We start from the raw sequence: 13260 nt of genomic DNA on the forward strand, positions 1-13260 counted from the left end.
GCTTTCACAATATTTCGTGAATTTTATAATAAGCTTTCCTCAGAGCTTCAACAAGGAGAGTAAAAATTGCAGGATCTCCCAGGCTTATCTAGATTGTGGTACGTTGGCCCAATCCCCTTATCTTGTCTGAGAATGGCATACGACTTTGCTGTATCCTGTTTCAGAACAAAGCACTTAGGTTATATGTCTTTTCTCTATCTAAGATCTGGTTCAGTTCCTCCCAAAACCCCAGAAAAACAGCATTCTGTTCTCATCTTCAAAACAGAAAGTCAGTCTCTTAAAAAAATGAACAAATCATCTACAGGTGGGGAATATAAACATGTTTTGAAATTCTGGAGGAAAGAGATGCACCACACACAGCCAAGTAAATATGAACAGGTTAATTCCAGCACATCCTTCTTCTCATTAGATTTAAAATCCAGCCGTGCTGAGTGCACATTACTGTCTCTATTCCTTATTTCCTGCACACCAGACTGAAGGCCCTGAGAAAACTTGACCCTCGGAGGAATAACCCAACTTCTCCAGGGGAAAAGAACTACCTGACCAGAATATTCTTTAGCAACAGAATAAGGAGCTCGATCTTACCATACAAAATTATTTAGAGCAAAACTAGATAACTTCTGAATAGAGCAAATTATAATTTCTATAATGTGTAGACGTTGCTGGTCACATTGCTATAGGTTGTGTGTTTGTGGTTTGTTTTTTTTTTTTCTTCAGTTTTAGTTTTGTTTCGTTTTGCAAGAGCGAAAGGGGAAGGGCCTCCTAACAGCCCCCAGGAGGATTCCAGCAAGCCTGGAGGTTCCCCTGGCTTCTTACTGACTTCAGCTGGTGAGCACAGAAGGGCACGATGTTGCTGCTGCTGCCACTTGGGTTTGTCCTTTCGAAGCACTTTTTAACTCAAAAAACCTGCCTCCCAGGGACTCCTTGAAGCTCTTTCCGGGCGCAGGCGTCTGGCGCGCACGCTCGCTCTCTCTCTCTCTCTCTCTCGGTTCTGCAAGAGGAAGGAGTGGGTCTGTGAATGTTTGTATGTTTTTCTAGTCCCTTCACACGTATGAAAAGTGTGTATATGTGAGAGTGTGGGGAGTGTGGGGGGGGGTCAAAGAGCGGAAGAGAAGCTTCCGTGGCCCCGGCTTCAGTGTCCCTCGGTGGGCAGCCTCTGTAGCCAGGCTGGTCTCTCCTGGTGCACGCTTCTGAGATGACGTCCCTCTGGAATATCCTTTTGGCGACAACCCTGTTCTTACTCCTGCCCCTTCACACGTCGGCCTCTCCAGCCTCTGACGACCAGCCCAGCGCCAGACACTCCAGTGGCCACACCTGTGTGGGTAAGTAAGCGTTTTGTATATTTTTCAGGCGGACACAACAATGGGGTCAAATACTTTGCGTAGTAAGTCACCTGTTTAATGACATCAATAGCTATGAATTCCAAGCTGGGTGCCAGTAACCTCACCAACACAGAAAATCTTTGAGCCCGAGAGTGAGCATTCACACGACGGCACATAAGTACTCTACACAATTACTCGTTTGAATTAGTTGTAAAAGCCCTCCACCTCGTTGGTGATTGGAATTTTTTTTCTCTTGGATGGGCAACCCTTGTAAGAGTCTGAAATTCTTACCCCTTTCAGAAGGACAGTGGGCACCATCACACAGTAGAAAGAAGATGGCCTTTCACCTCAGACAGCATCACTTCTGCCATTTTCTACTGCTCAGGTGGTCCTGATCTCTCCACTCAGACTCAATGGTAGGGGACACTGTTCCCTCCTTTTCGTGGGGAGTGTCAAGGAATTTGTGGCCCTTCTCGTTAGCCATGGCGGTTCATTTGGTTTCTTATGCAAATAGTCCATGGCCCCAAGAGCTCAGGGAGTCTGTTGCTGGTTAGGTTTGATGATGGTTTAGCACCCATTTCCCCAGGTCACAACTTCTGGCTAACTCTGCCTCGAGGTGTTGACCTGTCCTCACGGTAAGAAGAAAGGTGAGTGCAGGACGAGGCCGGCATGTGATCAACGTTGACTCAGCACTGACTGTGCTGAGCCAGGGGCTACAGGCGGTTCCAGCTGGGGTCTCACTGTTTGGATTGGTTCCTTCGAGAAACAGACTCAGAAATTTGTGCACAGGGGAGTTTATAGAGGTGTGCTCTTGGGGAAAACACCATGAAGAGGGTGAAGCAGCAGGAATAGGTAGGAGGAAAATATGGGCTATGCTATAGCCTCTCTCTCTCTCTCTCTCTCTCTGTCTCTCTCTCTCTCTGTCAATCCCACAGAGAATTCTGGAGCCAAATGGCTCTTCAGAGTGGTCTGAGGTGGGTCTAGACCCTGGAACTGCCACACTGAACAGGCACTGCTATGAACTGACCCCAGTGGGGAGCTCCCTTGCGTGGGGGCGATGCCTGCAGAGACACTTGGTGTGAGCCCTTAACACCAACAGTCCCAGCAACAGGGGGAGGGGTTATCTCCTAAAAGGGAATCTGGGGGTGCTCTGGTTTACAGGTCCAAACGCGGGGTGTGTCTTAGGAAGCAGTGAGGGAAGCTCATTCACAGCTGGTAGTAAGAGGAAGAGCACCGTGGAGGAGGCAGGAGAAGAGAAGGGATGCTGGCTGGGCTTCTGCTCCTTTCTGATGAAAAAGCAGGATGATCTGACTTCAAATCCACTGGCACAAAGGCACTTTCCTCCGTGTCCACTCGCCTCATGGTCATGGAATGGCCACCACATGCCAGGGCCTGCACTCCGAGCTAGAGATACAAAGGTGAATAACAATAATTTCTAAAATGCCTCTGTCCTCAGAAATTGACTGTCCAGTTTAGGGGGAAAAAAATGAGAATCAGTTCTCATTACAGTTCTGATTACAGTTCTTTAAAGTGAAAGACAAACTGGGTGCTTAGTGCACGCGGTAATACCCCACTTCCCAGGAACCCTATAAACCGCAGTGTCCATGGGAGAGCCAGCAGAAAGCCAAGAAGCACAGAGCAAAGGCTGGTCATTTCAAAGCAAACAACTGCTGACTGCAAGAACCTCATCATATTCATAAAGTCAGCCAGAGGAAGGTGAAAGTATAAGCTGGGTGAAAAAGAGGAGGAGTGGGGTAAAGTGTTAGAATTTTAGAAATGTTTCTACCCAAGTGTTGCCAGTCAAAGAAGGAAGCTGCAGGGGTCTCAAAGATCCCATTGCTATTACCTCCCTCTTGAATGGCGCTGGGCAACAAAAATCTCCTTGAAAAAAGTGGATCAGCCAGTTGGATTTCTGATCATCCAACTGAGCGGTCAGAGTCTGAAATTCTTACCCCTTTCAGAAGGACAGTGGGCACCATCACACAGTAGAAAGAAGATGGCCTTTCACCTCAGACAGCATCACTTCTGCCATTTTCTATTGATTTATATGAACTACCTCATTTAATCATTAAAATGACCTTATGGGATATATCATCATTATTCCCACTTGGCAGGAGAAACAGTTGAGACTTAGAGAAATAAGCAACTTGGCCAAGTTTACACAGCCAGTTAAAACTTGCCTTAGATTTCACTATAAGTGTGATTACGGTTTTTTTAAGGGATTAGGTTGGGGCAATATATTTCTTCCCCACATTTTTTTAAATAAAATTTTATTTTCTAGCATTGTTGAGATATAATTCACATACTATAAAGTTTACCCCCTTTAAAGTATAATGTTTATTAAGTATATTCATAAGCTGTGTATTGATCATCAATATTTACTTCAAACACTTTTATCAGGCTAAAAAGAAACCCAATATTTATTAGCAGTCGCTCCCCATCTCCTTTCTTCAGCCCCTAAAGGGGGTCTCAATGAACACTTCATATAAATGGAATAATATGATACATGGTCTTTTGTTATAGACTTCTTTGACTTAGCATAATGTTTTCAAGGTTCATCCAGGCTGTAGCATGTACCAACTTCATTTCTTCTTATGAATGAATAATAGTTCATTGTCTGGATATGCCCCACATGGTTTATCTAGTCATTGTTGATGGACATAGGGGTTGTTTGCAGTTCTTAGCGATTCTGAATAATTCTGCTGCAAATATCCATGTACGAGGTTTTTGTGTGGACATTTGTTTTCTTTTCTCTTGGGTATATACCTAGGAGTGGAATTTCCAGGTCATATGGTAATTCTATGTTTAACATTTTGAGGACCTGTCAGACTGTTTTCTAGAGCTGCTGCACTGTTTTACATCTCTACCCTCAGTGCATGAGGGTACGATTTCCCCACAACCTTACCGATCCCTTGTTATTACCCAGCTTTCTTATTATAGTCATCCTAGTGGATATGGATGGATACCTCATTCTAGTTTTGATGTGAATTTCCCAAAATGATAATGATGTTGAACATCTTCATGCTTATTGACCATTTACATATCTTCTTTGACAAAATGTCTATTTAAGTCATTTGCCCTTTTATTTTTAAGATTTTATTTGTTTATTTAGAGAGCACGAGGGGGGGAGGGGCAGAGGGAGAGGGAGAGAGAGAATCTCTAGGGGACTCGACGCTGAGCCTGGAGCCGGAGCCTGACGCAGGGCTCGATCCCAAGACCCTGAGATCATGACCTGAGCGGAAATCAAAAGTCAAACGCCTAACTGAATGAGCCACCCAGGTACCCCTCATTTGCCCATTTTTAAATTGGGTTACTGTCTTTTTATTGTTGAATTGTAAAAGTTTTTTATATAATCTAGATATATATCCCTTATCAAATATACGATTTGTAAATATTTTCTCCCGTTCTGAAGGGGTTTCTTCCCTTTCTTGATGGTATCCTTGGAAGTGCAAAAGTTTTACATCTTGATGAAGTCCAATTTATCTATTTTTTCTATTTTGTCTGTTGTGCGTTTTGTGTCATATCTAAATCCCATATTTTAAAAAATTGTTGTTTTAACTATTGTCTTCCTTTTGTCATGTGCCCATCCCCTTACCTTGTTTCCCAAACATTGGGTTTTGGTAACTCCGAGTATAACTCTTGGGGTTTTAAGTAACAGGAATTAACTTGAGTTGAGCTAGGGTAAGCAAAAAGAAAAAGGAAGACATTTTCTTAGGAGAATCCCAAGAATGAATTTTAGAACCAAAAGGCAGAAAAATAGAGCTGACTCTGTTTTTCTAAACAGTGAGCCAGGATCCAAAAAAGGTTGGCTGCCAGGGCCCCAGGGAGTTCTCTCTGGAATCCTGGTACTGCCTTCATCTCTGACCCTACAGACCAGCTGGTTTTCTTGCTCTAGTCCCTTTGGCAGATCATGGGCTCCCGCAGTCCAGAGTTTGCCTGCAGTCATTCAGCACACACAGAGATGGACTCTCCTTCTCGTTGTTAATCCAAGAATCTGGGTCAAATCTTTAGACCACTGAGTAAGGGGCAGGTGGCAGTGAGGAGAGCTTACTGCACAGATGTGTTTGTCAGAGAAGACACCTCTCACGGAAGTGGGGATTGCTGTGACTGGAGAGATACTCTAAGAGAAACCACCACAGAAGTTACTGAGTGAGTGAACCAACATCCCTGGGTAAACAAACAACTTCAGCTTCAGACCCAAAAGGAGTCTTTGTAGTAGGGACCAACCGGCAGACCTGGAGGGCATGGTCTTAAACAGATTCCAAAATCCAGCTGTGCAAAGCCCCAGTGGCCCCTCTCCCAATTTACCATAATTTGTTTGCATGGAACTGTACATCCCATTTGATCACTAAGCAAACGCTGATTCCACTGTCTGTGAACAAGCGTGCCTCTTTCTGCCACTTTCCAAATGTTATGGAATCAATAATAAGCCACGTTCATTTCTGCAAAACATCGTTTTCTTTACATGGGTGATTTAGGGGCAAAGTAATCTTTATGTTTTTAAATCATTGACATTTTAAATTAATTCATTGAGTTTTGAGGGGATTTATTTATTTATTTAAACCACTATGTGATGCTCAGGAAGCCTTCTAAAAGGTTTTAAAAAAAAAAAAAAAACACCTTTCTCCCCCCTCATTCACGTTTGGTTAAATTTACAAAACAGCTTCAGAGCCCGTTAAATCCCCCTCTCCCCAACCCCCAGCCCTGGCATCCCACACAGAGTGGTCAGAGGTGACTTTATAGTTTGAATGATAAAGAGAAAGTGGTGAGTGGTAAGATGACAGTGTCACTGACAAAACTAGGAAAGATTTAGACAGAGCTGGCAGAGAAGTTTGAAAATTTATGATAAAAATTTTATATCCAGAAATTTCATTTTTTCTTTTTCTCTGTAACTGAACACTTGTTCCTAAGCCACCACTGCTGCTGACAGCAGAAAACACTTCATCTTAGCCCTTCTGTGTTTAAATTTATCCTCCCCACCCCTTCAGGGTTCTCTTCTTTCCTTTCTGAGGGTTGGTCTCAGTTCTGCAGAAGGGCTTATGTACCCCTCTGCCATTTAAGTTCTCGGCCTCTGAGGGTGCGCCTCTGTCCCCAGCCCCCAGAGCTCCCAAGTGGGGTGTCACGGCTGGTGTAGCTCTGGGGCTTGTCTCAGCAACGCGGTCACTCATGGAGGACCCGCGGCTCACATCCACTTTCCGGGTCCTGCAGACCGAACTGCTCTAGAGGGTCACCCCCTGGTTCCCAGCTCAGCCCCCTGCACTTTGTCCCCCACTTTTCACACCTCCTCTCCTCAATTCCCCTACTTTTATTTTTAAATTATCATAGAATTTAACCCCAACCTTAGCACAATGGTAGGTTTCCGATCATCTCAACTTTACTACATCTACATTTGCCTTTTTTTTCCTGGATTGTTCTGGGCTCACAACTCTGAAGAGAAAGACCCCAAAAACACTCCAGAGAGAGAAAACCACAACTTTGGGGAAAGGTCACAAAGTGAGCAAAACCAAAAGAACTCAACAGTATGCTTTTCTTCAGGAAGAATATGAATACATTCTGGGGAGGAGGGTGAAACTAGAACATAGATCAAATGTACTATGGGAAAGAGGAAAGAAAAGAATGTTACAAAGCATTAAGCAGAGTAAAATCCCTGTAAAGGTATGATGTTTCCATCTGTCTATTTATGTAGCTATTTACATAGCTCTGACCTATGTAGATGAACAACACATGTCAATCAAAAGACAAGATGATCAAATAGATAAACAAGGCAAGATCTAACTATATTCTGTCTCCTAGAGACACACTTTAGATTTAGAGACAAATGGGTTTAATGTAAGATAGTTGGAATAAATAAATTATTATCAGACAAAACATACTTTAAGATATGAAATAATCCTGAGGTGCCTGGGGGCTCACTCAGTTGGGTGTCCAACTTTTGATTTCAGCTCAGGTCATGATCTCAGGGTCATGGGATCAAGCCCCACATCCAGCTCTCCATACTGAGTGTGGAGCCTGCTTGGGATTCTCTCTCTCTCCCTCCATCCCTCCCCTGCTCATGCTCGTTCTCTCTTAAAAAAAAAGGAAAAAAAAGAAATAATCCTAAGACAAAGAAGTATCTTCCATAATGATAAAGAGGTCAATATATCAAGAAAGAAGTGACAATTGTAAATGTACATACACTTAATAACAGAGCCCCAAAACACAAAAATTTAAAAATTTAATTAAAAATTTCAAAAGAAAGATAGTTCAACAATACAGTTGAAAATGTCAATGTTCCTCCCTCTGTAACTGATAGAACAAGGGGACAAAAAGTAAGTAAGGTTATAGAAGACCTGAACAACACTAACAACTAACTTGACCCAACTAACATCTATAGAACACTCCATTCACCTACAGCAAAGTACACATTATTTTTTAACTATACATGGCACATTGTCCATTATAGACCATATACTTGACAATAAGACAAGTATCAATCCATTTTTAAAATCTGAAATCATACAAACATTTTTGCAGTTAAATTAGAAATCAACAATAGGAAGAAATCTGGAAAAAAAAAGCAATGTGTGCAAATAAGACAACACACTTCTTTTTAAAAAACAGATAAAAGAGGAAATCATAGGGAAATTAGAAAATAGTTTGGCTTAAATGAAAATGAAAATACAATATATCAAATTTTATGGAATGTAGCTAAATCAGTGCTTAGAGGAAAATTTAAAACTTTAAACACTTATGCTACAAGAAAAATCCAAAATTGGCAAAAATCCTTGACAAAATATTAACAAACTGAATTCAGCAACATATAAAATGAATTATACACCATGACCAAGTGGGATTTATTCTAGATATACACAGTTATTTTAACATCTGAAAATCAATTAATGGAATATAGTGAATTAGTAGAAGCTATAACTACATTAGCATCCCAAAAGAAAGAGAAACATGATTTGACAAAATCTATCACCCATCCATGTCAAAAACACTCAATAAATAATGAAATAAAAAGGAGCTTTCTTAACCTGATAAAGGACATCTATGAGAACCCTACTGCAAGCTTCATATTTAATGATGGAAGACTGAATGCTTTCCTCCTAAGATCAGGAACATAGGAAGGATGTCCACTCTCACTACTTTCAATTTTTATTGAAAATTCTATTCAGCTTAATAAAGAAATAAAAATAAGAGAAGCCAGCAAATTGGAAAGGAATAAGTAAAACTGCCTTTATAAGTAAAACTGTCTTTATTTTCAGACAGCATGATCCTGAATAGAAAATCCTGAGGTATCTACAATATAATGACTATAATGAGTAGGAAAGTTTAATAAGATTGCAGGATTCAAGATTAATATAAAAACCAATTATATTTGTTTATATTAACAATAAATTTTCAAGAATTGAAATTAAGGAAACAATTCCATTCACAATATAATAAAAAAATACCTAGGAATAAATTTAACAAAAGGAATTCAATTACTCTATACTGAAAGCTAGAAACCATTGTTGAGAGAAATGAAAGCATGCTTTACAGAAATGGAGAGAAGCATCATGCTAATGGATTGGAAGACTCAGTGCTGTTAAGATAGCAGTGCTCCCCAAATTGACCTATGAACTAAACACAACTCCAATCAAAATCCTAACATCTTTTTTTGGTAAGAATTGGTAAACTGATCCTAAAATTTAATGAAAATACAAAGAAACTAGAATAGTCAAAAATTTTGAAAACCATTGTTGGAGAAGCGACATTATCTGATTGCTTATTTCAAATCACACACAATTATTAACTCAAAATAGATCATAGGTCTCAAGGTAAGAGCTAAAGCTATGAAACTTCTAGAAGAAAATGTAGAAGAAAATCTTTGTGACTTTGGATTCAAAGATTCTTAAATATGACATCAAAAGGGCTATATAAACAGAAAAAATTTATAAATTGCCTCATTAAATTTAAACATTTTGCTCTCCAGGAAATGTCATTAGAAAGTGAAAGGAATATTGTGAGAAAATATGCACAAATCATATAAATTTCAATATAGCAATGATTATTTTAATGTTATCGACAATGTTCACTTTCAAGATCCCATATTTTAATATATTCAGTGTAACACTTAGAAGCATATAGATTTCAAGGTTCAACTGATCTGGATTAGAATCTCCTAGCCAGTTAGCAGTAGAATCATTGCTTGTTTAAAAGGCCTTAGATATGTTGTTTAACTTCTCCGAGCCTCATATTTCTCATCCATAAAATGGGAAGTACTAATCTCATGAGGAGGAGGATTAAATGAGACACCATTTGCAAAAACACTCAGCAGAGAGCTGAAACGAAGGTATTCTAGAAAATGTCATTTCACATTTTCCTAGAGCTTAGTAAGGTAAAGGGCAGCTATTAAAAAGCTTATTCAATGAGAAATTATTTGATAAAATATAATTTATTGTTTTTTTCTAATTATAAAGGAGTATGTGCCTTTCATAGAGATTTTAGAAAATACTGAAGAAGATTTTTAAAGAATAAAACAACTGTGGGGTGCATGGGTGACTCAGTTGGTTAAACATCTGACTTGGGCTCAGGTCATGATATCAGGGTCCTGGGATCCAGCCCTGTGTTGAGCCCTAATTGGGCTCTGTGCTCAGCAGGGAGTCTACTTGTCCCTTTGTCCCTCCCCCTTCTCAAGCTCTCTCTCTCTCTCTCAAATAAAGAAAATCTTTAGAAAAAAAAAAAAGGAATAAAATCAACTGTAAACCCAAAACCCAGATGAACACTATTGATATTTTGCTATATTTGCTTTCAAAATTGTCTAGGTATGTATTTATGGGGTTTGGATCTTGTTTTATTGTTTTGTTTGATTTCTAAATCTGGATTGCTAAGAAGACAATCTAAAATCGAACACTTTTTTTTTCAACAAAACATTTCTAAGAACTTTGGTAGTAGTAAGTCTTTGCCAGCAGGTGGAAATTTTTCAAGTTAAGTAGGTTTGTACATAAAAACTGTTGGGCATAGTCAAAGATCATCTATTATTTCTATCTATCCAACTGTCATCTATCTACCTATCTATCCCTCCACCCATCATCAGTCTATCCTTCTTTCTATTCATCCATCCATCCATCCACCTACCCACCCACTCACCCATTCATCCGTTTTTCTATCCATCTATCTTCTATCTCTAAGTATCTCTTTTAGAATTCAAATATAGACGTGAAAGGAAAAATGAAGCCATACATTTTCTGAAAGATAATCTGATTAGTTAATGCCTTTTTTTTTTTACTATTTTTTTTAAGACTTTATTTATTTATTTGACAGAGAGAGACACAGTGAGAGAGGGAACACAAGCAGGGGGAGCGGGAGAGGGAGAAGCAGGCTTCCCGCTGAGCAGGGAGCCCGATGCGGGGCTCGATCCCAGGACTCTGGGATCATGACCTGAGCCGAAGGCAGACGCTTAACGACTGAGCCACCCAGACGCCCCTAGTTAATGCCTTTAATGATAAGGTCTGACTTTGCTATTTCGGATTATACAGAGGATATTTCTCATAACCTGATGAACTAAATCTGCAGCTCCAACTTTGACAAAAATATATAAAATTGCATTATGATAAAAGATTTTACTTAAAATATTATATAGGCAAAAGTATTGAAAAGAACAATATTTCAACATCCTAATCCTTTCTGAGTATATTAAGTTCTAACAGGGTCTCTCTAGGTGAATTGTAATAGGTATAATTAAAAGAGAAGTCTTAGTAAGACTTTTTTCTTATTTTAATATACTTCCCAGAAATTGAGAAAGACTCCATTGATTAGATAACAAATGTTTTTGCAAGTCGGGTGGTTTTAGTTCTTTGCCTTCAACACAATTGAAGGGACACTTAATGGAGTTGTCAGGTGATGGACCATTTGGAATAATTTCCAATGATAGATCACCTTAAGGTTTTTGACATTTAACTCAGAAGGAGTAAAAGAATTGAGTGACATCACTCTATCAAAAGTCCTTGCATTTCCATTTACTTAAGTAAACATGTTTTCTCAGCACCTACCTCTTTATTTTTTTTTTATTTTTTATTTTTTTTTAAGATTTTATTTATTTGCGAGAGAGAGAATGAGAGACAGAGAGCATGAGAGGGAGGAGGGTCAGAGGGAGAAGCAGACTCCCTGCTGAGCAGGGAGCCTGTTGTGGGACTCGATCCCGGGACTCCAGAATCATGACCTGAGCCGAAGGCAGTCGCTTAACCAACTGAGCCACCCAGGCACCCAGCACCTACCTCTTTAAAAATGAAAAGTAGGAACAGACATGATACTGAGCCTTGCCTGTTTACATGAATAAGTATTATTCTTCAACAGATGTAAGTACTAATCAAAAAGGCCAGTCATCTCATTAAGAAGTGCAATTCCAATAAAATTTTACTTTTATTATTTAGGAATTGTTCATCAAATTGGCAATACATACTGCTTAGAAAAGTTAATTTTACTAATAATGACAACTCTATCCAGAAGAATTTTTTAATACTTAGAGTTATATTCACAGGAAATTAAAATTTTCATTTAAATTTTACTCATATTTTTAGTGTTAAGAAGTATAACAGTGCAATCAATAAAATACTTTCAACCATAAAAATATATTACATTGGGATAAAATTCTATAGTGGAAGAAAAATTCAAGGAAGTAGACTTTTATTGAAATATGAATTCAAGGAGAGGGATTATCAATATAAATTTCTCACTGTGAAAGAAGAGTTTGAGCTTATTTTTTTTCAGTGGATGAGAGTAGGTATAAATCACTATAGTATTTAGATTCCTTTGGATACATAGAGATTAATGTATGATTTCTACTCTAATATTTACAGTCTGCCTAGAATTATACTCTTTGCAACTATTTAAATTGATATCCATTAATAATACTTTAACATCCATTAAATGTGGAAGGGGTACATAGATTTTCAAATTTCCTTTATGGGGTACAAAGCAAAATATTTGAAACCATTGGTGTATACTCTAGACTCTAGAGCATTTGGAGCCCATGCACTGTGGTCTGCCCTTCAGGGGTCCTCAAGATGGGGTCTCTTCCTATCTCTCTCACTCTGTCTTTCCCACAGACCCTGGGGCCTTGGCCAACTCTTCTCTTTCTCATATCCAAGTCTTTAAAAATGCTACGCCTCTCTTCTTGAAGGCCTTCCTGCATTTTTCTGTTGAATGAGGTCCCCCCATTCTCTAACACTCAAATTCTCCAGGAAACTGTCACCGGTTACTCGAGACAGAGCTCGTTTCTTCCTCTTCTGTGCTTCCAAAACATTAACAGGTCCCTGTACCAGAGCGCTTACAGGCTGCCAGGACTAGACTGTTTCTCTAGTCATCAGGCTTCCCTCCTGGTCTGTGACTTCACTTATTCACATCTGTATCCTAAGCCTCTGAGCACATAGCAGGTGCTTATAAGTATGCATTGAATTAATAACAGGATGGGATGGCTCCTGTGTCTGTACTCTCATTTCTTTATTATTAGCTTTTTATATATTTCTAAATTAGCCAAGCCAACCATCCTGCATCTCTCAGCACAGTTTGCTTATTTCTTCTCACCGCCATTACTTGGCACTCTGCTCAGCCTTGAACGGGCTCAGCCTCTCACCAGGAAATTGCCCTCTCTCGTTGCCAGTGTTCTTGCGAAAGTTGGAAGTTTGGAACACGCTGAGCATTTTCTCATAAAGACAGTGTTCTAGGTGATGGTCGGGTTAGGCCACAGAGCCTAATCTGCCCAAATGGAGTGAAAATACTAGCTATCGGCAATAAAAGCAAATTCGGCCATAGAAAAGTAAAAACGCTATTGATACCACAATATGTTTTTCAAAGACAAGTTTCTTTTTTTTAAATTTTTTTTTATTCTTATGTTAATCCCCATACATTACATCATTAGTTCTAGATGAAGTGTTCCATGATTCATTGTTTGTGCACAACACCCAGTGCTCCA

At 39.4% G+C, this 13260-nt stretch overlaps 1 protein-coding gene across 3 annotated transcripts in view; it reads left to right on the forward strand.

Annotated features, from left to right (window-relative positions):
* The first annotated feature begins 719 nt into the window (after positions 1-719).
* The window catches only part of AOAH (acyloxyacyl hydrolase), a 156732-nt gene continuing 144191 nt past the window's right edge, over positions 720-13260 (forward strand). For 2 of the 3 annotated variants that reach the window (XM_081800267.1, XM_081800269.1), the window contains exon 1: positions 720-1322. In XM_081800267.1, coding sequence (XP_081656393.1) covers positions 1196-1322 — 127 coding nt within the window. In that variant the 5' untranslated portion in view covers positions 720-1195. The remainder of the gene's footprint in view (positions 1323-13260) is intronic. The other variant, XM_081800268.1, reaches the window with a different exon arrangement.

This window comes from Leptonychotes weddellii, chromosome 12, assembly GCF_054177405.1.
Source record: "Leptonychotes weddellii isolate Sample4059 chromosome 12, ASM5417740v2, whole genome shotgun sequence".
Classification (NCBI taxonomy): domain Eukaryota; kingdom Metazoa; phylum Chordata; class Mammalia; order Carnivora; family Phocidae; genus Leptonychotes; species Leptonychotes weddellii.